General features: G+C 43.5%; 1 protein-coding gene across 5 annotated transcripts in view; it reads left to right on the top strand.

Moving 5' to 3' along the window:
• Positions 1 to 27,418, top strand: part of GRIPAP1 (GRIP1 associated protein 1) — a 207,344-nt gene that overhangs the window by 101,485 nt on the left and 78,441 nt on the right. For all 5 annotated transcript variants that reach the window (XM_033922931.1, XM_033922950.1, XM_033922940.1 and 2 more), the window contains 6 exons: positions 2,098 to 2,310; positions 2,548 to 2,661; positions 3,192 to 3,269; positions 11,500 to 11,595; positions 14,125 to 14,181; positions 23,640 to 23,739. In XM_033922931.1, coding sequence (XP_033778822.1) covers positions 2,098 to 2,310; positions 2,548 to 2,661; positions 3,192 to 3,269; positions 11,500 to 11,595; positions 14,125 to 14,181; positions 23,640 to 23,739 — 658 coding nt within the window. The remainder of the gene's footprint in view (positions 1 to 2,097; positions 2,311 to 2,547; positions 2,662 to 3,191; positions 3,270 to 11,499; positions 11,596 to 14,124; positions 14,182 to 23,639; positions 23,740 to 27,418) is intronic.

Genomic DNA, 27,418 nt, shown 5'->3' with positions numbered 1-27,418 from the left:
TTCTTTTCTCCTCTTCTCTCTTGCTCCAGTCCCTGTCTCCAACATATTGATTTTTTCCCTTTCAACTTTTCTCCTTTTTTTCTTTTCTGCCTCTGTCCACTCAAATCTTGCCTTCTTTCTCATCCTTCTCCTTTTAAAATTTTCAGCTACCAATCAATTTTCCATCTTCTCTTATTCTGTAGCTCTCCTATTTCCCATCTCACTCCTTTCCCAGCCTCCTATTTCCTTCTATCTCTCCTCCTCTCGGTCCAACATTTTGCTCCCTCTCTTTTCTGTTGTTCTTCTTCCCTTCCCCCCTTGATGCTGAACAATGAGATGGAAGAAACCCCCCCCCAAAAGAAATGCTGCATCTCTCTCTCTCTCTCTTCCACGCCCAGGCCTAACATTTTTCCCTCCCTTCCATCTCTAGATCCAACTTCTCTCCCCCTGCCTCCCTCCCCTCAGTTCCACCATTTCTTCCTTTCTCTTCCCAACGGTTCTCCCTTCAAGTATCTTTTTCCCTCTTCCTCCACACTACCCCAGGTCCAACCTCTCTCCCTTCATCTTGCTCTCTTCACAGCCCAGCATGCCTTTCCCTCCAGCGCTGATCCCTCTCTCCTCACAGCCCAGTTTGCCTTTCCCTCCAGTGCCGGTCCCTCTCCTCACAGCCTGATGTGTCTTTCCCTCTGGCGCCGGTCCGATGTCACCGCCAAGCCAAGGAATCTGCCGGCCTCAGCGATTCAGGAGTGTTGTACGTGGCTCCTCCTCCTGCTTTTTGCCTGCCGCGGTCTGTCTCCAATGACGCACAACTTCCTTTTCCGCCTAGGTGGACTGCAGCGGACAGAAGGCAGGAGGGGGAGCCACGAACAACACTGCCGAATCGCTGCTGAAGTCTGCAGACTTTCCGGCATGATGGCGATATCGGACCGGCACGGGAGGGAGGACACGCTGGGCTGTGAGAAGGGGAAGTTCGGGAGCATTGTTGCGGGCCACATAAAAAGGCTATGTGGGCTGGATTCAGCCCGCGGGCCTTGTGTTTGACACATGTGATCTAAGGGATATCTGCAGAGTCTCCCACACTTAGGTTGTTTGTTTTCACCTTGTGTATTGTAGATGGTTACGTTTTGTTTTATTTGTTGTATGTTAATGGTATGAGCAGAACAGACATAAGAATAGTTTACTAGGTCAGACCAATGGTCCATCAAGCCCAGTAGCCTGTTCTCATGGTAGCCAATCCAGGTCACTAGTACCTGACCAAAACTCAAGCTGTAGCAATATTCCTTGCTACCAATACAGGGCAAGCAGTGGCTTCCCCCATGTCTTTCTTAATAACAGATTATGGACTTTTCCTCCAGGTGTCCAAACCTTTTTTAAAACCAGCTACGCTATCTGCTCTTACCACATCCTCTGGCAACGCGTCCTCTGGGACATGTTTCTCAGGGAGAGTCCCTGTATCCCTCTCTCTTCTGTTTCCTCTCCAGGGCTGACCATCTGCTTTGGTATGAACTGAGAAATTGGAGGACAGCCCAGAGGGATGGGAGGTAGCGCAAAAGAATGTTAATGAGGCTCTCTACAAGAATTCTTGTGAGAAGGAATTGACTACCCATAGGTTCAAGAATAAAGTGTCTGTCTGCTAGAAAGATGATTATCGAGGTAAGAACCTAATCTTTCTTAAATCAAACTTGGCAGAGCACCCCCATATTGCTTTGATAATGTCGTGTAGTTACTGGAATGTAATGCCTATGGCCACAGCATGAGTAGCATGGTTGTCTTTCCCTATAGGACAGACTAAGCTGGTTCTGGTTTCACACCCAGTGCATGCTGGGGCCTGTGGTCTACTTGCTTTTCTTAAGGCATTGATGTTGATCTTGATGTTGATCTTGAACATCACAAACAAAGATGGTATGTAGGATAGCCAGATCAAACACATGCAGATAAATCTCATAAATGTCCATTGTGGGAAATCTTGGGAAACTAGACCACTTTGTTCCACTTAAATTGGAGTTTGTCATCACTTTCTTAAAGACCCCAGAACTACAAGTTTCAGAGCTAAACTGGGTTGAATCAGGCAGTGTTCTTAAAAATAATTTTAATTAACTTTCTCCTCTCGTCTGTCAGAGTGCAGAGAAACGAAAGGCCATGCTGGACCAGATGGCGATTGAAAGGCAGCGGGAGCAGGCATGGCATAAAGAGGAGGTGGGGAATGTGAAATTGCAGCATGAGAAGGAGGTGCTGGGCATCCGGGCCAAATACGAGAAAGAACTGCGGGAGCTACATGAGGAGAAGCACCGGGGCGAGGAAGAGCTGAAGGCACAGCTAAAGGAGGAGAAGGTATGGAGAGAGGGTAGGAGAAGGAAGTGAGGATTCAGCTGTTCATTAGCTGGCGGGAAATAACATCACGGTGACTGATGAGGATTTGCTGAGGGATACAGAGAGGAAGGGAGAGCACAGAATATATAGGGACATTTGGTGAAGGATGAATACTTGAACCAGACAACACCAAGATCTCCAGTAGGATCTCGTTATGGTTCTTCCTACATTGTCCAAGACTTTGTCTTCTGTTTGCAGGCACGGAGCAGAGAGTTGGTGAGCATGCAGCAGACAGTGGAAGAGCTGCGGCTGCAGATCCAGTCTCTGGAGGGGACCAAGGGCTGGTTTGAAAGACGCCTGAAAGAGTCTGAGGTAAGAACAAAGTTATATTGGGGTGAGCTACCTGTGGAATGCAGCGCTCTCATTTTTTTTTCTCCCCATTTATTTACTATCATTACACAAGCAGATGAAATGTGCCTGGAATCCTAGGAAGAAGATCCAGAAGAGGCTTTTCCATGTGCACTTAAATTGCCTTTCTCCAAAAATGACCCAAAGCAATGTACAACATCGACATTGTTTCCTTGTTGTTGTGGGGTTTGTTTTTTTGTTTTTTGTTTTAATTTTGCTTGTCTTCCCAATATTACTTTTCTTTAGTTGTGATAAAGAGGGGAGGGAACATTTTTTTGAGGAGTTTTAAGGTTAATTCTGTTTATCCACAACTTTTCCTATATAGACTTGAGTCATAACTTTTTTACTTTATTATATTTTCAAGTATATACATAAATATAAAGTTAAAGAATATTTTGTCTAAAATGCAATAAGCATAAACAAACTTGGTATACATCTTTGTTGAATTTGGTATAAAGGTACAGTTTCCACTGATAATTTGATTCTATCTTTAGGACACAATAGAAAAGAATCAGAGGGAGCATGAGAAAGATGTCAGACGGGTGCAGGAGCAGCAAGTGACTGACTTGCAGGTACAGAGCTCTTTCAGCTATCATCATCTTTTCAATCATATTTTCATTTACTGCTGAGTTACTTGTGAAATGTTCAGTCACTCTCTTGAACGTAGTTATGAAACTACCTCACAGGATTTAAAATGCCATTGATTTACTCGGTGTGCATATGAGATGGCATAATCAATATGGACCAATAGGATGAGAGAAGGTAAGAGATAAGGCTTTCACTGACAATGCGCCCCCTCCCACCTTTGTACTATTAATCCCCGCAAAGAAATAAAACAGATACGTCATGGCAGGGTGTCTGGTTTGGAGTTAAATTTGGATAAGTCTGAGGCTTTGGCTGTTGGTGGGTATGCTTATGAGGATTGGTCGATCCCCTTCCCTCTGCAAAAGGGGTATACATCACTGGCAATCTATCCCGAGCCTATAAGGAAAATTTCACAGTGCTCTTGAACAAGTCTAGGGATCTTTTGAGTCTTTGGACTCGGTTTCCATTGTCCCTACGGGGTCGAATTGCTCTTTACAAAATGGTGTTGTTCCCTAAGTGGGTCTATGTGATGCAGACTTTTCCATTGTCACACTGTCTTACGTAAATTTCTTTGGAACAATAGAAAACCCAGAATGAGTCTTGCTCAATTATCTCTCCCTGTGGGACGGGGTGGACCGGCACTCCCGCACCTGAGGTTATACAACATAGCCTGCCTTCTTAGGCACTTGGTGGACTGGATTAAGAAAACTCAGTTTTATACGCCTGTCACACTTGAGTTGATGGCTCCTACTCACTTGATGTACTATCTTCATGCTAAGTGCCCACACCAGATTTATCCCACCAGGACTTATCCTCTGCTACGCTCCATGAGACAATGTTGGCAATGGTTGTGCAAACGTATGCATTTGTCTTTTACCTCCACGATTCTGTTGCCCTTATGCCCTGATGCTTCCAAACTATATTTACAGCGTTGGAGTGCTCGTGGACTATGCTATGTGCGAGATGTGGTGTATGAGGGAGGGTGTGCCTCATTCTTTCCAGGATCTACAGGCAGCGGGTCTCTTGGAGGCTCGGGATTGGATTTTCTACTGCCAGGTGTCTCATTATATCCGCTTTTTGTACACTGCTACTTTGAATGAAGACAGGGCGGATGTGGTGTGTGAGACTCTGACTCTGTCCCGCCTGACTCGGATAAGCTTATCCTTCCATCAAGTCAGTTTGGGCTGATTTGCGGCCCCTTGGGATCCTGAGGTGGTGGCAGCTGTGTGGAATTGGGATCTCTCTCCGTCTGAACGTATCACAGGCACTGGAGTTCATCTTCTTATGAAACATCTTCCTCGGATGACTCGTTCTGTGGTACTGCAGGAGTAACACTTCAAGTTTCTATTGCGGCTGCATGTCTCTCCCTTCCGGGCCTATGTTTCTGGATATGTCTCTCATGCTCGGTGCCAGTCCGCCCCTGCAGGCTTGCTTCATATGCTTTTGGTCTTGTGACCGCATTCAAACATTTTGGTCTTTTGTAGCTCTGTACCTGCAGTCTGCTCTGCGCAAGCATATTCCTTTGAGAGTGGATGTTCTGCTCTTTACTCAGGGGGTTCATTTGGGTTTGTCCAGAGGGGGCAACATGTTATTGCAAAAGACCTCTTTGTTGGCCTGGAAGTGTGTCCTACTGTTGTGGTATCAAGTTGAAGTGCTAACCCTTACTATGTGGAGAAATGAACTGTTTACTCTGTTGAAATTTGAATACCTGGATGTTCGGAGGATAGGTCCTGGGTCCTGGAGGAAATTCAGGGGAATATGTACTCCCGTTTGGGAAGGATTGACCCCTCGAGCTCAAAGTTATTTATTGAACTTTTGACACTGGAGTGCGGGGGGGGGGTTCTGGTGGGGGGGTTGGTTTGAAGTATTGATGCGAAAGACCTGATTGTTTCTGCTATTTCTCTTGTTAGTGGTTGTTTTGATGTGGCTTGTATTTGTATATTTGGAAAACTTAATAAAAATGATAACCCCCCCCCCACAAAAAAACAGATATGTCAAATCGAGGACTTGTTTTTGTTTGGGGTTTTTTTTTTCAGCTGTTGGGGGAGGGGGCTGAGTACTGGCCCCTTTTCTATTGCCGGCTTAGATTGACCCATGTCCCCAGGTATTAATGAGAAAACCCAGGCTCTGCAGATCAATTCTATCTCTTTTCTTAGATTCTGTAGCTTGTAGTTGGTCTGGCTATTGTGGGATGGGCATCTCAGTGATTGTCCCATCCCTGAAGTGATAGCCTGGCAATTGAGTACCAGCACCTTTTCAGCTAGAAAAAAAAATTAATTCACTGGTGAGATCTGTTTATATGCAGAGGAAGCAGTAATAATAATAATAATAACTTTATTTTTCTATACCGCCTTAGTCAAATGACTTCTAGGCAGTTCACATTGAAAGAAGGCTTCCCTCGACATGGTGAGGGGGTCTTGGGCCCACATGCGTCTTCTTCAGTATGCTCTTCTTTGGATGTGGTCACCTCAGAGGCACAGTCTGGATCATCGTGTTCTGCTTCAGGGCTTGGCTAGTTGCAGTCTTCGTTGGTGGCTCCAGAACTCCCATCTTGTACAAGGGGCAAGTCTGGACCAGCCGCAGTGGACGGTGTTGCTCACGGATGCCAGTCTTCTCAGTTGGGGAGCTCAGTGTCTGGGTCACTCAGTTCAGGGCACCTGGTCCATGGAGGAGGCATCTTGATCGATCAATGTCTTAGAGACCAGAGCGATCCGTTTAGCGCTGTTGGCCTTCCAGTCCTTTCTGATGGGCAAGTCAGTCAGGGTTCTTTCGGACAATACCACAGCGGTGGCCTGTGTCAATCATCAGGGGGGCACCAGGAGCACTTTGGTAGCACAGGAGGCGGCTCTGCTCATGGTCTGGGCAGAGTATTATCTTCAGGATATCTCGGCTGCCCACATAACCGGAATGGAGAATGTTCAAATGGACTTCCTCAGTCATCACTCACTCCTCAGTGCTAGATCCCGGAGAGTGGTGTCTAAGCCCTGTGACCTTTCTGTTGATAGTGCAGTCTTGGGGTCAGCCTCTCATGGACCTGATGGCCACAAGTGTCAACGCCAAAACACCATGCTTCTTCAGTCGTCAGAAGGACCAATGGAAGGGCAGTTGTATGTGTTCCTTCCGTGGCCATTAGTGGGCAGAGTTCTTCTCCGTACAGTTCGACATCTAGGCCTTGTGGTTCTGGTGGCTCCGGATTGGCCCAGGCGACCGAGGTATGCGGATCTGGTGAGGAATCTGGTGGCGGATCCCCTTCCTCTGCCTCTCTTAGATGACCTTCTGACTCAGGGTCCCAGTCCAATGTTCGATCTGAGTCCCTTCTGTCTTATGGCTTGGCTCTTGAAAGAGATTGCCTAGGTAAGAAGGGGTATTCAGATAGTGATCTCAACTCTCTTGGGGTCCCAGAGGCTTTCTACCTTTCAGGCTTATGTGAGGGTTTGGCATATATTTGAGGAGTGGTGTGCTGCACATGGAGTGGCCTTTTTTCACGCTTCCCTGCCTAACAGCTTAGAATTCTTGCAGGATGGCTTGGACAGGGGACTGGCTCAGTCTTCTCTCCGGGTTCAGCTTGCAGCCTTGACAGCCTTTCGCGGGTTGTTGAAAAGTCAGTGTTTGACTGCCATTCCTGATGTTGTTCGTTTCTTTCAGGCGGCCAAATTGCTTAAGCCTCCCATACGACCCTCTGTTCCATCTTGGGATCTGAATCTGGGTCTGTCTGTTCTGGTACGCCCACCTTTTGAACCGTTGGGCGACTGCTCCTTGAAGGACCTTACTCTTAAAGTGGTCTTCTTGGTGGCGATTACTTCTGCTAGACATGTTTCTGAGCTGCAGGCTTTCTCTTGTAGGGCTCCCTTCCTGGAGTTTTCTAGGGAGCAGGTTGTCTTGCGCCTGTTCCTTCTTTTCTGCCAAAGGTAGTTTCTCTTTTTCATGTCAATCAGGCAGTGGTCCTCCCAGTGTTGGGTAGTCCCAGTGTTGGGTAGTTGGAAGGGCTCTTCCGAGCAGAGACAGTTGCACAAGTTGGATGTCAGTCGGGTCCTTCTCTCTTATGTGCAGAGGACCCAGGAGATCAGGAAATCAGATCATTTCTTTGTACTTCTAGCGGGTCCTCTTAACCCTTTCAGGACCATAAGGATCGTAGGCCAATTTTTGTGGTTTTGATGACATTTTTATGGTAAAAAGGGCTTGCAGATGCCAAAAAATTGATTTTTTTTTGTGAAATATCATTATTTTTATTTAAAAATCACACTTCTGGCTTATGGACAGTGTGGCAAGTGAATCTTCTCGTCAATCTAGCAACGACGCTAATGAATGAATGTCGGAACCAGTTTGTTTACATAAAGGCAGTATCATATGGAATCCGTACATATCAAATTTAGAACTGTAGACTATCCCAATCAAAATTTATAGGATTTTAAAGTTATGGGACAAATATGTCCCTTGGTCCTGAAAGGGCTACGGGGGATGGCGCGTTGGATCAAGGAGACTATTGCTTCCGCTTATCTTCTGAAGAAAAAGTCTGTTATTGAATTTCTCAAAGCTCATTTCACTCAGGGTCAGGCAGCTTCTTGGGCTGAGTTTTCTCTAGTGCCTCCAGTGGATATTTGCAAGGCTGCAGTTTGGTCTTCTCTGCATTCCTTTGTCATACATTATCATGTGGATGTTCAGGCGCGTCGAGACACGGTATTCGGTGAGAATGTTCTGGTGTCGGCCCTTCAGGGGTCCCACCTTTGATGGGTTCTGCTTTGGTATGTCCCATTCGTAAGGACTATACCGGTCTACCAGGCGCTACAGAAGGAGAAATTAGGTTCTTACCTGCTAATTTTCTTTCTGTTAGCCTGTAGATTGGTATAGTCCCCCACCCTTTCTGTCTTTGTGTGGTGATTGCGGGTTTTGGTTTTGCTCGCATGCAGATTTTGTTTTTTCTGCAGGTTCTAGTATTTTTCTAGGGCCAGGGAGAATTAAGAACAGTGGCTCTGGCTTAGCTGGTGAGTTGTGGGGATATTTTCTATACCAGGGTTTAGTTCTACACATGTTCCAACAGTTTGTTGTTTTTACACTCCTGTTCGGAGTATGTTTTACTGTTTTCGGTTGAAGTCTTTCCTAGGTTCCGCTTGGCTATTCGGCAGACTGGATTGCTAGGGGGGAATCTATCCCGATATACAAGTTTGTTCTCAGTCTCCACCTGCTGGTAGCAGTGAGGTATATAACCCATTCTTAAGGAGTATACTGGTCTACAGTCTAACAGAAAGAAAATTAACAGGTACGAACCTAATTTCTCCTTTAATAATCTCACTATTTACACTATTAAGATATTGCAGACAATCTAGAACAAGGGTGTCAAAGTCCCTCCTCGAGTGCCGCAATCCAGTTGGGTTTTCAGGATTTCCCCAATGAATATGCATGAGATCTATTTGCATGTACTGCTTTCATTGTATGCTAATAGATCTCATGCATATTCATTGAGGAAATCCTGAAAACCCGACTAGATTGCGGCCCTTGAGGAGGGACTTTGACACCCCTGATCTAGAATATTGCTGTAAGAATGATCAATGATGCTAAAAGATATGACAATTAGTCCTCTTTTGAGAGAAGCACTTTGGCTCCCTTACTTATTTTTCATGAAGTATAAGATTTTGGTGATTGCCTGTAAAGCTTCACTCAGGCCAACCAGAGTATTTGGAAAAGTTGCTTATTCCTTACTGTCCAGCAAGAACATTAAAATCACTAAATCAGAATTGTCTAATTCTTCTCTTTCTCAAACATGCAAGTCTCAAATCTACTTGAACTGCTGAATTTTATTAGCTCCTGCCCTTGGGAATTCATACAATACAACTTATATCCCACAATTTTCAACAGAGAATCAAGTTTAATATTGCCAAGTTAGTTTAAGAGATGGCAATCTATGGGATGAAGAGGGCTGGGAAGATTGAGTCTACTGTGGGAAGAGATATGTTTTTAGTCTTTTCTTAAACAGGCAATATGTAGATAGTCTTTTCTTCAGTTAGACTCTTTCCTTCCTATTTTACTCTCGCCTTCCTGCTTCCTGAGATCAGATAATATGGGCTAGGTTGTCATTGTTTGTTTAAGTGTTGTGCATTGTTTTTTGGTGTTTGAATGTTCTGTTCTGTTACGTCCCTTCTGGATTCGATATGCTAGGTGTTAAATCCCAATCCGCAATCCTGGAGTTGCTGAAACCCACAAACCTTTCTGAGCACATGCTCTATCCCCTTAGCCTGAGGGCTAGCAAACATATCCAGTTATAATTTCTTTTGCAGTTACTCTGATTCTTTTTCACTTAAAGTTTGTTTTCTCTGTGGCTTCAGTGCCTTGAGACCGCTTCCCAGTGGTCCCCTGTTGGAGGAAAGGATGCAGTGCCAGACTGCTGCTTCACAGAGAAACTCTGCTGGATCTGTGTAGCCAGCCTGCTGTGTGCCACCATTTCTAGACTCAGGGTCTTTTTCCCTAGGAATTTGCTTGCTGGTGACCTTGGTAAGGGTTTCAAGCGCAGGCTGTATGCATCTGGAGTGAAACCCACCCGGGTTTCAAGGTGCAGGCTGCGTTTTCTGCCCCTGATTATGTGGATGAGGAACCGTGGAGGCTGAGGTTGTAGTCAGCGTCTGGCTGACTGGCAGTCCAAAGATTTTCCAGTCTGGTCATTTGGAGAAGTTTCTGAGTTGGAAAAATTTTTTTCCTCCAATCAGTTGCTGTTTAAAATTGCTGACAGGCATGGCACTACAGAACTATGAGTACCCTCCATTATTTCTTGTGGAAACTTCGGGGGTGGCTTCTGGATCGTCTTAAAAGTAGTTTTTCACAGTTTCTGAGAGTAGGGTTCAGGCCCCCACCTCCCCAAACCCCAAATCACTGTTTTTTATTTTCGGGTTTTGATTATTTTTGCTGCCGTTTTTGGCGCAAATTTGCTGACGGTGTTCAACTTGGATTTTAAACTCTTTTTCTCTAAGTTTTATTTCTGCCTCAAAACCCCTCGATTTGATTAAAAATCATTTGGGATGGACTCCCCAGCCCCTAATCTGTTGAATGTGGACATTGATCCGCTGGATTGGCGCCGGATCAGCGATCGAATACTACAAAAGTGTTTTCACAAAAATAAGCTCCAATTAATTACTACAGGTTCTCAGAAAATATTTTACAATTAATTTTTACAAAAACACACTCCAGTTGAATGCTGAATTTAAACCATAAGGTTTCAAAGTTCCTGATTTAAATATCCACCGAGCTTCCTGCTCCATCTGTTGGATACAGGGAATACCGTTGAGCTGGAGCAGAGCTCACAGCTCATTAGACACTGCTATTGTTTACTTCTTTAGCAACTCTCCAGACTAGCATAGAGTTAATCTTACAAGCGGGTGTACAGTATAGCTCATCATGACCAGCAGGTGGAGACTGAGACAAAACTTTGGAACTGTATATATCATGTGATCTCTCCCTAATTACCTCGGTCTTCTCTGTCTCCAGCAGGTGCGGTGAGCTGTACCCATCTCCCTTGGTAGGGCTGTTGGAATTTGTTTAGGAATTTTTGTCCCTTTTTGTTGCCGGATTGAGCTTGGGTGGACCCTGTTTGGGGGTCCGTCCAACCTTGGGGGTGTCAAACCCTGCGGGTCTCGAGCGGGGTCCCTCCCCCCACCTTTCTCCACCTCCCCACATTTTTGTAGAGGTGCTTCAACAGTAAGCCTTATCCCCTGGTAGTAAGGCATATTGTTTAGAGAGCCAGTGGAGTCTGTTCTGAAAGAAAAAAAAAATCCTGAGGTAGTGCCGGTCTAAAGGGTTGCTTTCCCAGACCAGGACGAAGAGGTAGCATATTTAATAGATAAGTTAACTGGCACGAAACTTGACAGTGGATCAGTTTAAAAAAAATGTGGGCTCTTTACTTGGTAGATGGAAACTCAGGGGAGCTTCATTAATATAAACTAGAACGGGGAAGAGGACATCTTTGATTTCTACTGCTTGAGGCTGGCACAAGCAAATTTGTTGGGCCCAAGCTGACAATCAAGAGGGGGAATAGGTGGGAGAAGACTACTCAAAAAATAGTATGTTCTATGATCTGTATTCAGTGTGATTCAGTGTATATCAATTTTGAATATAAGGGTTTTCTAAATCAGGACTATTGATTGAGTTGTAATACAAAACATTTTATTAAAAATCTATAAAGTAAAAAAAAGCTAGATTAGCATCATTCATACCTGTACTTGGATCCTACAGAGGAAAGAGCAAGAGGTGGAAGAGGTGAAGATGCGATTAGAAGAAGCTGGGAGGGAGAAAGAGGAGTGCCTGAACACTATTACTAGGCTACAGCAGGTAAGAGAATGAAAAGGTCTCTGGGCTGTTTTAGTCTAACAGGGCTCCATCAGACCAATTGTATGACTGAGTACCTAATTTTACTTGTGTTGGCTTTCTTTTCACTGTGTTAGACCATCCAGACCCATTTTTTATGCCACCCTGTCATCAGCTAGACAGAGAACACTACTTTCCAGTAACATCTGTGGGATAAGGAATGGGGCAGCCTATGTGCTTGCTGTGTATTCTGTCTCCAGCACATGGTGGATCTGCTGAATTGCTGTAGAAAGACCCTTGCTAGGCTCTCAGGGCCACACAGTCAGGGCTGATCTCTTTGACTGAGCCAGATCTTGGACCATTCTCTTAGAGCAGTGGTCTGCAGGCCACATTACTCTGCTGAAACAGGCTTCCCTGTCAAATTTCCAGAGCTGTAGTTTCTGCTGGGTTTTTTTTTTGGGTGGAGCAGGCCATACAGGATCTTCTTGGTTAATTGTTCTGGGGAGTGGATGAAGGTTTGAAACCTACTTAGAATAAGATCTTTGCACAATTGAGGAGGAGTTGTTTGTGTAGGCTCATTGATCCTCAGCCTGGAGCTTTTCCTTTCTTTCCGTCCTTCTGTGCTCTTTTTGCATAGTCAGAAGCTAAGTAAAGTTAGAAAACAAAAAGGATAGGTAAGTCTTGGAGTGGGTGGAAATTCCAATGCTTTTTAGAGAAAAGCAGTGAAGAGAGGTACTTGACAGCATTTGGATACTGCTGTAGGGCCATGTAAAGGTCTATAGCACATATATTATGGTGGCAAAAGGATAATACTTCAGAGGCTTTAGGAACACCTCTCACTGCCTCATTTACAGTGCACAGCCTAAGGAGGCTCCTTACATGCAAGAAGAGTTGTTCAGTCTTCTCCAGTTGTTCTTAGACCTCAGGCCTGGAGGAGAACTTGATCTTTGCTGCTGCCTCAGTTTTTCTGCCTGTGAGAAGAGTGGCCGTATTGGATCCTTGTGGTTTTTGGCAGTAGGTTCATTTGATCTGTACATATTACTCAGTACCACATCGTTCTTATTCCAGACTGAATTGTTACTTAATGCAATTGAAAAATGGATGACAAAAAGATTTTCTAGTTAAATAGGTGTGTCATTCTGGACAAGTGGTTATATCCCAGTGCTCGTGAGCTTTGCGTAAGGAATCCACTCTGGTTTTTGAATCCCTCCTACTTCACAGAGGGCTCTGCTGCCCGCTACAGTTTTTTCCTTGTGCACGCAAGCTGGAAGGAGTGTTTCTGATCTGCTCTGCTTATTTATTTTTGTCAGTTATTGCCACTTTTTTTTGCTTGGTTTTGGTACTAAGAGCACCTCTAGTCAAGGGTCCAGCTCTGCCTGTGTGGAGGAGAAGCAGACTGAGGTAAGCAGCTGACAGGCCAATCCCTTGTAGTACCTGTTGACCAGCCTGCAGAGGCCTTTTGGGAGCTTAGGGTCTGTCCCCCTTGTAGCATTGCTCACCTATTGCATTGCAGGGGCTTGAATGCAGGCTGTTAGACATCTGAAGGGGGCTCAGCAGGGTTCCACAGGATTTCAGCTGGTTTTGCCTCCCCCCATTCGCGTTTGTGGGTCTGCGGGGCTTGGAAGCTCTGTCAGAAACCAGTCAGAATAGCAGCCCGAAGATTCAGTGCTGGAAGGCTGCTCCGTTTTGAGGCAGTGATTTCTTCTCTCAGATCCAGCTACCTTTAGAGTGGAAGCGCAGACTTCTAGGACAGGTCATAGTGAGTAAGGCTGTTGCTGCCTATGAGGAAAATGGGGGGTGGGGAGATGGGGGTCTGTAAATGGCGGTATAGGAGAATAAAGTTATTATTAAATCTCTTGTTCTTAAAGGTTTCTGCCTGTTCTCTCATCTTCTCCCTGCTCTAAAATCACTGATTTTATTTTGACTTTTTTGAGTCATTTTTATGGTGCCAAAATGCTGCTGCAGCATTCTTGGATTTCCCAAATTTTTTTTTTTCAAAGCTCTTCAGAATTTCCAAATCACCTCGTTTTGCCTCAAAACTGGTAGGGATAGAGTTCTCAGGCTCCTTTACCCCTAATTAATGCCAGGTATGCACTGGATGGGTGCCCAAAGAGTGCGCTTGTGCCAGGTGCCATGTAGCACATGAAGGGGGGGGGGGGAGCAGTCCACTTAGCCTCCCGTTTGCTCCTTGAGGCTGAGAAACAGATGGACAGTGAGATGGACAGCCCGTTGATTGGGGCCAAATTCCTTCAAGAGCCACGGAATGGTGGTTTTCTTGAACATAGGGGCGCAGAGGCTGTGGAGCCTCAGAGATGCATGCTGGAGTTCTCTAAAGTGGGCTTGTAGGACTATGAGAATGTCTGTGTATGCATATAGATACCTATAAAGTAGACCAGGCTATGATACTTTCTTTTCGCACTAAATAATCTTTATACTGATTTATCTTTTTTTTTATTATTATCTTGGGGCTTTTGGAGAAGGAGATAAATATTTAGCACCATTCTTCATATATCTGTGTCTCACTTTGTTTTCCTATTTTTGTCTGCTTCATAGGAGATTAAGGACACAGTGGATGGGCAAAGGATTTTGGAGAAGAAGGGCAGCGCTGCGGTAAGTACCTGTAGTTATTCCTAGCTAACAATTTTCAAACAAGAAGGGTCACTGAAAATGCTGTTTATACCCCATCCTTTCAGTCCACAATAAATGTTCGCATTTACTGCTCAGAGAAACAAAAATCTCAGGGGCACTGAAGCATAACACACAATAAAAACAAATTTACAGTTTCATCCTAATGTCTACTGGTAGTCACAACGTTGCTTAGCAGAGACTGAAAGTCCATGTGTTTCCCTACCTGGACAATTGACTGGTAACGAGCACATTGAGGGAAGCTGCTCAGGAGTCAATGCAGAAGATTATTGTTAGAGCTACTAGGGTTTAAAAAAAATCTTTATTTTCAGTTGCAATTCCAGACTGAAGAATCCATACAACAAGAATATGAGAGTAAGAACATACAAAGAGACATAGGAACTAGGAAGCTCTCCTGTCATATACAAGATATATTATACAAATTAAAGACAATACATTGATAACATTTGCATTCCACCTAAAACGTAGGATGAGAAATTCTTCCCAAAATTTGAATGCTGGTTCCCACTCTGAAGTTCCTTTTTATTAATTACACCACTTTTCAAACATTCATCCACACTCGCATCCCTTCCACACACAAGCTATCAAAACCCTAGCTCGTCCATCCTTCCTCCTCCCACCAGCAAAATGTGTCGGTTTACATTACAATATGTCAGATTTGAAACGTGTATCCTGCCAGAGCTGGTGTTAGACCACAAACGTGAGCTAGGATTTAAGAGAGAGAGGAAAAGTCTTTTTTGTTTATTTATTTTGTTTACACCACAGCGCCAGTGTGGTTAGGAGAAGGTAAAAGGAATGAAGAAGCTATAAAATAAACCCACCAGGATGTTTAAAAAAAAACACCCAATTGGGCAGGAAAATCGAATCGAAAACCAATTCAGTAAGCTGAATCGAATCAAAATTTTTTTCCCTGAATCGGGCAGCACTAGTATTCACATTATCAGCCTAGGAGAAACCAGAGTTATTTCCCTAGGGATTTCCAGCCCAACCCCCCTGCTCCAAGGAGAGAGGGGTTAGGCTATGACACACGTAAAAGCAGAGCCCTGATTCACAGAAGGGAAAGCAGGAACGGGGGCACAGAGGACAACAAACAGCAAGGCAGGAGCAGCAGAGAAAGGTGAGGAGAGAGGTCTCTCTCCTCAGCCCCACAGCAGTGAGGACGTAGATGTGGCAGAGGACTTCCCAAGCCTGAGCCCAAACTGCTGAGAAAGCTGAGGCAATGGACACTACTGAATGGTGTCTGGAAAGCTGACTATAACCCAGAGGGAATGGAGGTTAGTCCATGAGGTGAAGTGAAGTTGCGTTTGTGTGCTGGCTCTCTGTAACCCAAGACCAGCTGGCCTTGATTAGGGAGAGAAGGAAAACCTCTCCGTTTTTGCTCCGAGACAGCTCAGAGGTTTTGTTTGCTAAAGAAGCTGTATCTCTTATCTTATGAAACTACTGTGATAAAGTCCCGGTAGAACTAACAACTTATCTAAAGCCCAGCTGATACTGATAAACCACATTGAACACCTGAACTCTGAACAGAGTCAGAGCTGGGCACTGAACACTTTACTTTACAAGATCAGCTGGGGAGCTGGGAACTGTGTTTCCAAAGTTTGCTATTCTTTTCTACTGGCTAAGTTTATGCAGTTTACTTGCATTGATTTGGAATTTGTTTTCATGGCATTTCTGTTTATTTAACCCTGGTGAAGAGGACTGTCTTTAAAACTGAGAATGCAGGGGATTGCAATTGTATGCCATACTAGGACTTTAAGCCATTCTGACAACTGAATGATATTTTATTTTTACTTTTTGCCTGACTTATGAATGTATTGAGGGTGACTAACGGTGTTCAGACCCCCTCTCAAATAAAGCCTGAGAATGAGATTTTGACCATACCTGAATTGTGTCTCACTTTATTGGCAAACATACCTCAGTGTGGACTGAGCAGACTAGGCAGAAGCCTGGGTCTGTTTTACCTGAAAAGCCTTCCTCTTTCCTGGGGAAACCACACCGACAGGTCAGAATACAGCACAGCTAAACCGCCTGCCGGCCAGAGCAGGGGATAGTTGTGTGACAACACCCACTGTCACAGCTGATTCTCCTGCCATCCAACATCAAAGATTCCCTTCTGTGATGGATTCACTCCATCTCCCTTCAGGCAGGATGTCCTTTTCAGCTCCCACCGCCTTCTCTAACCATCACCACCGATGCTTCCATTCAGGGGTGGAGAGCACACCTCAACAATCTTTGCACACAGGGTCAGTGGACACCATCCGAGCAGTCCCTTCACATCAATCATCTAGAACTCAGAGCAGTGTTCTATGCACTTTAGGCTTTTCAACACTGGATAGGTCATAAGAACATTCTCATTCAGACCGACAATCAAGTGACCATGTTCTATATAAACAAACAGGGCGGTTCTGGATCCCTCAAAACTATGCAGAAAAGCATATCGTCTCTGGTCCTATGCCCTGACTCTCAGCAAAGATCTTCGAGCAGTCTACATTCCAGGGGATCAAAATATCCTGGCAGACTCCCTCAGCAGGAAACTCAATCCATACGAATGGGCCCTCAATCCTGCAGTAGTTACATCCATTTCCCATCAATGGGGGTCTCCTCAAGTGGATCTCTTCGCTTCTCCAATCAATGCACAGTGCACCCTTTATTGCTCCCTGCGGCCAGCGCCACGAGCTCTAGCCAGGGTTGCCTTTTCAATTACATGGAACCACATTCTGCTCTATGCATTCCCACTGTTCCCTCTCATTTCCAGAGTGCTTCAGAAGATTTCAGCAGACAAAGCACATATCATTCTCATTGCACCCAGGTGGCCCAGACAAGTCTGGTTTCCACTGTTTCTGGATCTACTGGATGCACCCCCCAAAGCCTTGGCCACACAATGGCAAGCTGCTACATCCCAATCTCCACAGTCTGAGTCTCACGGCATGGAAATTGAGAGCTGTGAAAACAGTTCTTCTTGCAGCATGACAACCTGCTATGCAGAAATCATATGCAGCAAAATGGAAACATTTTTCAGTATGGGCTTAGGATCATTGTTTACAACCGCTCCATTGCCTGCTGGACCATGTCTTCACATATCTCCTGCATTTGTCTTATTCAGGGCTCAAGATGAACTCTTGTCAGACCTCATTTATCAGCAATTTCAACATACCATTCGTTGAATAACAGTAAACCAATGTCATAACACCCTCTCATGGCACGTTTCCTGAGAGGTCTCAACAATCTTAGACCTCCATTGAAAACCCCTATTCCAGTGTGGGACCTCAATGTAGTGCTAGATCAATTGTTGTCCGAACCCTTCGAACCACTGGGTTCTGCCTCTCTCGCCTTCCTTTCCTGGAAGACAGTCTTCCTGGTAGCGCTCACATCAGCCAGAAGAGTAAGTGAGCTTCAGGCCTTAGTTACATACTATCCATACTTGCAATTTTTTTCTAACAAGGTACAGCTACGAATTCATCTGAAGTTCTTACCTAAGGTGGTTTCGGATTTCCATCTCAACCAAACCATCACTTGCCTTCATATTTTCCATCTCCACAAGCCTCTGAGGCAAAAGAAAAACTTCATTCCTTGGATTGCAGAAGAGCACTGCTTTTTACCTCAAAGCTATTTCTCATCTCAGGAAATCCTCCCAATTATTTGTGTCTTACCCATATGTGGTCATCCTGCAACTAAGAGAGCGCTTTCAGCTTGGATCTAATCTAATCTAATTTCCATCTTATATACTGGATCATTCCAGCAAGGACTCGAGCCGGTTAACAAAGTTTAAAAGAATATAATATAAAACAATAATGAAGGTAATAGAAAAATTTTCAATAAATTAGATCAGTCCTCATTTAAGAATCTCTGAAAGAGATAAGTTTTCAGATTTTTCCTAAAAAGTGATAGAGATAATGATGTTCTGATAATTGAGGGAAAATCGTTCCAAACTTTTACCAAGGAATAGGATAAGGAATGTGAGAATTTACCTAAGGTTTTAATCCCTTTAACAGAAGGGAAGAGCAATTTAAATGTATGTGTATTCCTGGTAGTATGAAACCAAAGGGAATTACATGATAGAAGTAATAAAGGTGAAAAAATTCCATATAAAATTTTAAAAATTACATTGGCAAACTTCTGCTGATTTTACCTATTTTTGCTGTTTGTCCAGCTCTTCTTTATTGTAAACCGCCTCGAACTACTACGGCTTTGGCGGTATATAAGAAATAAATTATTATTATTATTATAAATTGAATTCGCCAGTAAACAGGAAGCCAATGAAGTAACCTCAACAATGGAGAGGCATGATCATATTTATGTCTTCCAAAAAATTAATTTGGCCGCAGTGTTCTGAATAAGTTGTAGCCTCTTCAGATTAAATTTGGTTAGTCTGATATACAGGGAATTTGCATAATCCAGATGTGCCAAAATAATTGCTTGAACCAAAATCGCAAAATGATTTTGATGAAAAAAAACCTCGAATTCTCCTCAACATCCGTAAACTAAAATAGCACTTTTTAGTTAACTTGTTCATTTGATTATTTAAAGATAAAGAGGAATCTAAAATAAACCCAAGGATTCTAGATGAAAATTCAATTGTTAAGGAGTCTCCTGATTTCAATGCTATAACCTGAGGAAGATTGTGTAGTAAGGGACCAAACCATAGCAGTCTGGTTTTAGAAGCATTCAATTTCATTTCATATGGACTAAGAAAGCCCATTCTATAGGTTTAGAGGCAAAAGAGTTAATATCTCCAGTCAAATTTGAAAGCAATGGATCAATTTCCAGTAATATAAAAATGTCGTCAGCATATGTAAAGATAGATTCTAAAGGAGATAGAATCAAATATTTTAGAGTTGTCATATATAAATTAAATAGTATAGGGGATAGGGGAAACCTCTGAGGAACTCCACAGACTGGGCTCCAAGATGAAGAAAATTTATTGTCTACATATACCTGATATAATCGTAGTTTGAGAAAACCACTGAACCAATTCAACACAACTTTATCTAAACCAATATTGATTAAAAGTTGCATAAGGATGTCAAGATCCACAATATCAAAGGCTGCAGAAAGATCAAACTGCAACAAGACAGCATAATGTCTTTAGACTAATAAGTGTTGAACCTTCGCAACCAGTGAGAAGAGAAGAGTTTCTGTACTGTGACTGGATCAAAAACCATGTTGAAATGGAAGGAGTACAGAAAATTTATCCAGATAGATAATTGCTTTGAGACAATAGTTTCCAAAATCTTCATTAATAAAGGGATATTTGCAACTGGGTGATAGTTAAGGGCCAGAGATGGCTCTAGACCATAATTTTTTAATAATGGATTTAATACAATGCAACCTATATCTAATGTAAATAAACCACTAGCAAAAATATTGTAAGCCAACATTGTAAGCCAAGAGATAATGAAGGTAGGAATATTAGAAAAGATATATGAAGGGACAGAATCAACTATACAAGTTTTTTGACTAAATTTAGTATAAAATTGCAATAGTTGGGGTTCTGTGATAATGTCAAATGAATGCCAATATCTATCCACAGGAATATCAAAAGAAGAATTTTCCACATTTAGTGGATTAAAAGAAGCCAATGTTTTAGAAAAAGACGACCAGATTTTTAAAACTTTATGAGGCTGGTTCTTCTTCAGATGGTTTGGATAGTTTGTTTGTTTGATCAGGTAATGTAGTTATAGATTTCCATAGAGAAAAAAAAGCCTTACTTTGATCTTTAGCTGTATTAATTTTGTTCCCATAGTATATATTTCTGGCTTTAGTAATCTCAAGAGTATATTCCTTTATCTTCTTCCTCCAATTTATATTATTTACCTCAGAATTGCTTTTCTTCTACTTTCTTTCTAACTTTCTGCACTTCTGCTTAAGTTGATGATAGTATTGGGAGTACCAAGGTGCTTTATGTTTATAAGAGATCTCCTTCGTTTTTAAAGGTGCAAGAGATTCATATATTGAATCAGATTTCTTTAGCCAAATATCTAAGGATTTGTCTACATTAAATTCTAAAGGAGAATCGGGTAAATTTTGTTCTATTTTTTGCCAAAAAATATCAGGATTAATCTTAATACGTATCTTAATTATTTCCTTCAGAGATTCCTTGGGAATCTTGGACATAAAAATAGGGGTTCTGAAACCTCCCAGAAAGTGGTCTATCCATGTCACGATGCATACATTTTTGCTACACAAGAGCTCATCAGCTTCCTTATTCTGTTGGGGCCCATAGACTGCGTGCTTCAGCAACTTTCATTGCAAACTTGAGGTCCATACCAATCCTGGACATTTGCAGAGCAGCTACCTTGTCGTTTGTACATACTTTTACCAAGCATTACTGCTTAGACCAAGGCTTGGCTCAAGATATTTGCTTTGGACAATCAGTTTTACGTAACCTCTTTGCATTATAACCTGGGTCTCACCAATCAAGTGGGGCTGCATATCCCCCGCCTGTCTCCGGAGAAAGCAAAGTTGCTTACCTGTAACAGGTGTTCTCCGTAGACAGCAGGGGAATTCAGCCATACATGCCCACCCGCCATCCCCTCATCTCTTTTGCTAGAGAATAAACTGACAGTTGGAGGGGAAGGGGCTCGAGGAGTAGGCATTCCTGCACATGCTCAGTAAGCTCAAAAGCTTACTATAGCTATGGGAGAGAGTACCGATGTCATTGGCTCAGTCAGAGACTTCATCAATCAAGTGTGGCTGCATTCCCCTGCTGTCTACGGAGAACATCTGTTACAGGTAAGCAACTTTGCTTTCTCTTGTGGTCGGTTTGGCCCAATTTGACTCTGTGATTCTTATTCCAAATTCCTCAACACTGAAAGGTGGTGAAGGATGCATCCAACCTAGGGTGGAGAGCCACCATCTTTGCCTACCACTTGAGGTATTTCTGTAATTCACTCTAAAGATTCTTGATCAGCTTGGAACGATCTTCACATCAACCTCCTAGAGCTCTGAGCGATTTGGAACATTCTAAGAGGCTTTCAGAGATTTGACTATTCAACTAAATTATAAATTTGAATGGACAATTAGGTGGCAATGTACTACATCAATGTACTACATCAACAAGCAAGGTGGAACAGGATCCCTCTGTCTCTGGAAGCCATAAGAATGTGGAACTGGGTTGTCCAGGATGGGATGGTTCTTAGAGCCACATACCTGGCATGAAAATCTAACAGCCTGAGGAGGGTCATACTACTGCACGAGTGGTCACATAACGTGGGGCATTGCCCAGAAGATTTTCTGAGATTGGTAATCTCTTCCACTCCTTACCATCACAGGTCCCTCAGTATTGCTCCAGGCTCAGATCACTTAACAGACTAGCACTGAATGCTGCCTTTCTGTATTTAGGGACAGATCTTTTGTATGTGTATCCTCTCATGAGGAAAGCTTTGCTGAAGCTCAAGCAAGACCAGGGAACCATGATTCTTATAGTCCTGTATTGGTCCAGGCAGATCTGGTTCCCTCTTCTACATCCCAATCTCCATTCGTTGGGCCTCACAACCTGGATATTGAAAGCTTAGAATTTGCTGCTTTGCATCTGTCGGAGGGTATCTCCAAGGTTTTGCTGGCTTCCAGGAAAGATTCCACTAAGGTGCCATTTTTTCAATGGAGGAGGTTTGCTGTCTGGTGTGAGGGCAGAATTTTAGATCTGCTTTCATGCCTTACACAGAACTTGTTTGAATACTTTTCTACACCTTCCATGGATGATGTTACCCACTTGTGAGAATAGTTGCCTGCTGTCCTCGGAGAACACTTGCTACAGGTAAATACCTTCTTTTCCTTGCGTCCATCCTTGTATCTAGAAAAATTTTAAATTGTTCTGAATCGGGTTACATGCACTATCTCCATTGTATGCAAAGCTGTCACATACATATTCATTGTGGCTATCTTAAAACCCTGACTAGCTAGGTGTGTTCTGATTCCCTGATTGTATTTTATTCCCTGATTGTCCAGCACTTCTTGTTGTAAACCGCCTGCTGGGGATCTCTGTCTACCTCCCCCGAAGCCAACCCGTCTACAGAAGCCGCCAGGGATCCCTGCCTGCTCCCCCTCCCTCGACGCTGACCCATCCACAGAAGCCACTGGGGATCCCTGCCCGACTGCCCACCTGTCTGTCTCCCCGCACCACCCCCACCCCCGAAGCCATCCCTGTTACTTTTTTGGAGCCGGACTCGCTCCATCCTCTCCAAGCAGCAACTCTGGTAGGGATGGCACATGCTACATGCTGCATGTGGCTGGCCCACAATCCTTCCCTCTGACATCAATTCTGACGTCTGAGAGAAGGTTGCGGGTCAGCTATGCAGCATGTGAGTCGCTGCCTATGTCCCTGCACGGAGTTGCTGCTGGAAGAGGATGGAGCGAGTCTGGCGCCGACAAAGTAACAGGGACGGCTTCTGGTGTGGGGGGTGGTGTGGCGGGCATTCAGACTGGCAGGGAGGGATAGCCCACAGCGGCTTCAGCAACAGGCGAGCAGTGAGGAAGCAAGCAGGGAAGGATCCATGGTGGCCAGGCTGCGTATCCCCAATAAGTGGCCCACATACCCCCAAGGGTACGCGTACCGCATGTTGAGAAACACTGCACTAGGCCACTCTACTACTCCATGATTCCTCTCATTGCTGTAATAGTCTTTAACTCCTCCAGCCAGAGTTCCCAGTGTCCAAAAAATCTCTCTTCATCTGTGCATTAGATCTCTTTGTGTGACACATCTTGTGGTCCCAACTTACCATTTACAGATGATACATCCACCCACCACTTGGGACACTTCTGTAATTCCCTGAATTCTTTTAGCACTATATTAGTTCCCAGCAAGATCATTTATGTAGAATTGTTTTGAATTTTACACATATCTATTTAACTCATGGTAACTTACATTCAGATACAGAAGGCTTTATCTGTCTCAGGGTCTCATATACAAGCATTTGGTTAGAAAATATGCCCTATTGAGAGTAATGGGGATTGTTATTTAAAATGCATTAAATCACATTAATGCACAGTAATAAATGGGGCTCAGGTTGTACCTGAGAAAATGGAGGGTGAAATGATTTCCCCAAGGTCACAAGAAGTGGGAGAGGCTACTAGTTGTCCCCAAGATGAACTTTGCATACAAAGCATATCCTACTGCATAAGGATATGCTTTGTATGTACAAGTGTTGTCTACAATGTAGCCAAAGCAGGTGGTGTGCATGGGGTTCTGTTCTGTGCTGTGATTAACCTTCTGAATATGAAACAACTATTTTTTATACAGACCAAATCCAAAGAGGTGCTCTCCAACAATACTCTGGGAGGTGGCTGCATACCTCCTTATATCTCTGAACTTACCTCAGTTGTGCTGGGGAAGGGTAGAGGAGGAGATCCTCTTGATTTTGGTGGTATCTGGCCATCTCTTTGTTACCCTACTTATGCTGTCTATTCTCTTTATCACTTTGCAGCTTAAGGATTTGAAGAGGCAGCTGCATCTGGAACGCAAACGAGCAGACAAACTGCAGGAGCGATTGCAAGACATCCTGACAAACAGCAAGACCCGAACAGGTAGGGATAGCCCAAGCTACCTAAGAATGTACTACCCCCCTCTCTTCAGAGTTCCCCTTTTGGTTGTTGTCAAGTGACCAGCAGGCAATGCCTCTCTAATTACTCCTTCCCTGTCCACCTCTCTTTGGAGGGAGCACTTGATTTTTACTATCAGTTCTCTCTTCAGCTGTCTTAAGATGTCAGTGAATCCTCATGCATTCTCTTGCTTTTTGTATTTCTCTACCATCTCAAACCTTTTTATTGCTTTCTTACTTTTCATTTGTCCCATGAACCAGATGTTTCCATGTCTGGTTCTTGAGAGCCTCAACCCAATCTGGTTTTCGGGATTTCCATGATGAGTATTTATGAGATCTATGAGACCTCATGCATATTCATTTGTGGCAATCTTGAAAGCCAGACTGGGTTTCTGCTCTCAAGGACTGGACTTGGAGTCCTCTACAACAGACCAATCCTTATTCATAGATTTTGTCCTTGTATCAGCATTTGGAGGCAGAGTACACCAGGTATCTTGACTTTGCACTATTTAAGGTCTGTGCAGCCTTCCGCCGGACCAATCAGCAAGCAAGGCTTTCATCTGTGTAGTGCTGAGCTCACTGCTCAGTATGGCTATTTCCCGCCGCGACGCCGGACTTGTAAGTTGCATGCCTGCGTGACACACTACCGGAGCCACGACAAAGGTGGAAAAGAGCCGCATGCGGCTCTGGAGCCGCGGGTTGCCGACCCCTGCGGTAGACGGAGGGACCACACGGAGTCACCCACCGTACCACCCGATTCGGGTAAGCGCAGGTATCGGTGGGTGGCTTATTTGCGGGGGGGGGTGCCTTATTTTACAATTTTTTCTAAAAAGGGGGGGCTGTCTTATTTGATGGCCCTGCCTTATCATCGGGGAAACACGGTAGGTAGTACTAGGCTACTGAACTAAAGTATATCAGTAGCATACCAGCTGGCTTAAGTTTCAGGATGGATCCATATCAGAAGCCAGCTACTCTGTATGTTATCCATTGGCTCAATTTGCTGTACTTTTGTTACATGTTAGCTGACTTCTGTCTATTACTAATAAACCTATATTATATACAGCAATCGGGTTGTTGTAGTAAGGTCATTATTCTGAAAAGGTTAGCAGCTCCTTTTCAGAGTGCCCCAAAGGTCCCCCCACCTCTAAAATCCTATTCTTTAGGGTCCCTCCAGACCAGCACAGACAGATGGGTTTATGCTCCTCTGACAGCTCTGGGGCTTCCCCAGCTGTTGCTGGTGGGGAGGCCCAAGATTCCCTGACCACAGTATGTATTGAGGATTCCCCTGCCGTTGCTTCAGGGTTTTCTTGGGATTCACTTTGCGTGGCTGGTTCTTTTTAAGCTTCTTCATTGATTTCAACCTTAGGGAAGCCTTTTGCGGGAGGCTTTCCTGCTTTGGTGGGAAGCTCTGCCATTTTCACTAATTCTTCAGCTGAGCTCCTGCCTCTATTGGGAAGACAGGAACAGGTCAGTCAGGCTTCTTCCTCTGTGGTTGAGCTTGATTTTGTCCCTCTGGGTTTTCCCCAAATTTTGTGCTGGATATGTACAAGGCCTACTGCTTGCATGCGGTTGGTGGTCCCTTGAACGCTCCAGTGATCTCTGTTTTGTCCGAGGGGGTCTTTTCTTTGACGCCAGCCTTTTCTCCGCCACCCCTCCTTCGCCTAAGTGCCAGCATCTCTCGTTGGAGGATATGATTTTCCTAGATGATGATTTGTCATCAGGCGAAGACCTGGGTGTGTCTGGGAACCTGCAGGACCCTCGGGAGTGGGAGGGTGGGACCAGTGATGCGGGTGGCTGGGTATTTGACCTGCCCACAAGGGAAGACACCTCAGTGGTGCACATTTTTCACCAGGGCTTCAGGAGCTTATTCTTCAGGTGGCCTCTGTTTTGCGTTTTAAGGAAGATTCCAAAGAGATGCCTTCATTCAGATGGCTTCCCTTTCCTTTCCCATGTAAAAGGATCTCCATGATATTGTGCACATGCAGTGGAAGACCCTGGATATCCCTTTTCAGCTAGCACGGTCTATTTCCTGTCTTTACCATATTTCTTTTTTTAAAAATTCTTTATTTATTAATTTTAACATTTGACAATTTTCAAGTCAAAAACAAAGAAAAAATACAGTGTAACCACAATCAAACATACAATCAATCTAATCTAATCTTCATTTTATATACCGAATCTACTCCCTAAGGAGCTCGACTTGGTTTACAGTTTGTTAAAAAATGAAACATAACAAGTAAAAACTGTGGGATAAAAACAGAAATTGTTTAGATTAGATGGATGGAAAAAGTTAGAAAAAAGTATATTGCTAAAATCAAATTAACTATTGTGAAAACAACCAGGTTTTTTAACTTTTTCAAATCAAGATTTAGGAATTTAAACAAGATATTACAAAGTATAGTTAGTCCTTAACCTCAATTCTTGAAACTGATGCTATCACAACCCTCGTTCACTCACTGGTCATTTCTCATTTAGATTACTGTAACTCTCTATATAACGGAACTACCCAAAAAGAATTATGTCTTCTGCAGCTCATTCAAAATACGGCAATCAAACTTATCTATAAGGTTGGGAAATATGATCATGTTACTCCTCTTCTGCGAGAAGCCCACTGGCTACTCATTACCCACTGTATCACCTATAAAACTTTAATGCTGGTCTTCAAAATCAAACTTTCGCGTCTCCCATCTTTTCTTGATAAACTCATCAACCCTTTTTGCCCTTTTCCGGACCCTTAGATCGAGTGATCAGAATTTACTGACCATACCTTCCATCAAAGAATTCTATTACACTAGAAAAACTTTTCCGTTGTAGCTCCAACTCTATGGAACGCCATGCCACCACAACTCCGCCTTGAAAATTCACTCGACAAATTCAAGATTAAACTAAAAATATTTTTATTCCAAGACGCACACCATAGCATTTAAATATTTCCTCTCCAACAGCCAGCAAAATAAATTTGAACCACTTTCAAGAAGCGATCCCCTTTCCTGATGTTATCCTCCCCCTCCCCTTTTTAATTTGTTTTTAATGATGTAATTATTAACTTTCTCCTCCCCCTTCACCCTCAAGCTCATGTTTGTATCTGTAACTTGTCTATTTAATGTTAACGTTTCCCCTCCCCCTATAATAATTTATTTTAACCTTTCATTTTTAGCATTGTAAACCGGCCAGGTCGGTATATTAAAATTAATTAAACTTGAAGCAGAGCTAATAATAGGCTGAAATGTTTATTAAGCAAATAAAAGAGAGGAAAATCAGGATGCGGTCTGATTGCTCTTAAACTATTCTTTCTGGGCTATGTGAGAGCCAGCAATACTCATAATTAATCAAGAATTAGTCTTAGCGGAAATAAATTTAGATAACTGCTATGGCTCATAGAAGACATACCTGTTCTCCTTATAAACCAATACACATTTACAGGGGAATAACAGAACAAAAGTTGCCCCCAACTGAGTAACCTGTGGTCTCAAAATAAGAAACTGTTTTCGTCTTTTCTGGGTAAAACGAGATATATCAGGAAACATTCTGATAGTATTAGTAAAAAATGGAACATCTTTATATTTAAAAAACAACTTTAACATCCATTCCCTATCAGAATCAATAGCAAACTGTACCAACAATGTAGCGGAGACCTGGCCTCAGTTTCTGACTTCTCCAGGAAA

This window comes from Geotrypetes seraphini, chromosome 1 (genome assembly GCF_902459505.1).
Source record: "Geotrypetes seraphini chromosome 1, aGeoSer1.1, whole genome shotgun sequence".
In the NCBI taxonomy this organism is placed as follows: domain Eukaryota; kingdom Metazoa; phylum Chordata; class Amphibia; order Gymnophiona; family Dermophiidae; genus Geotrypetes; species Geotrypetes seraphini.
This window is presented reverse-complemented; position numbering and strand designations above follow the sequence as displayed.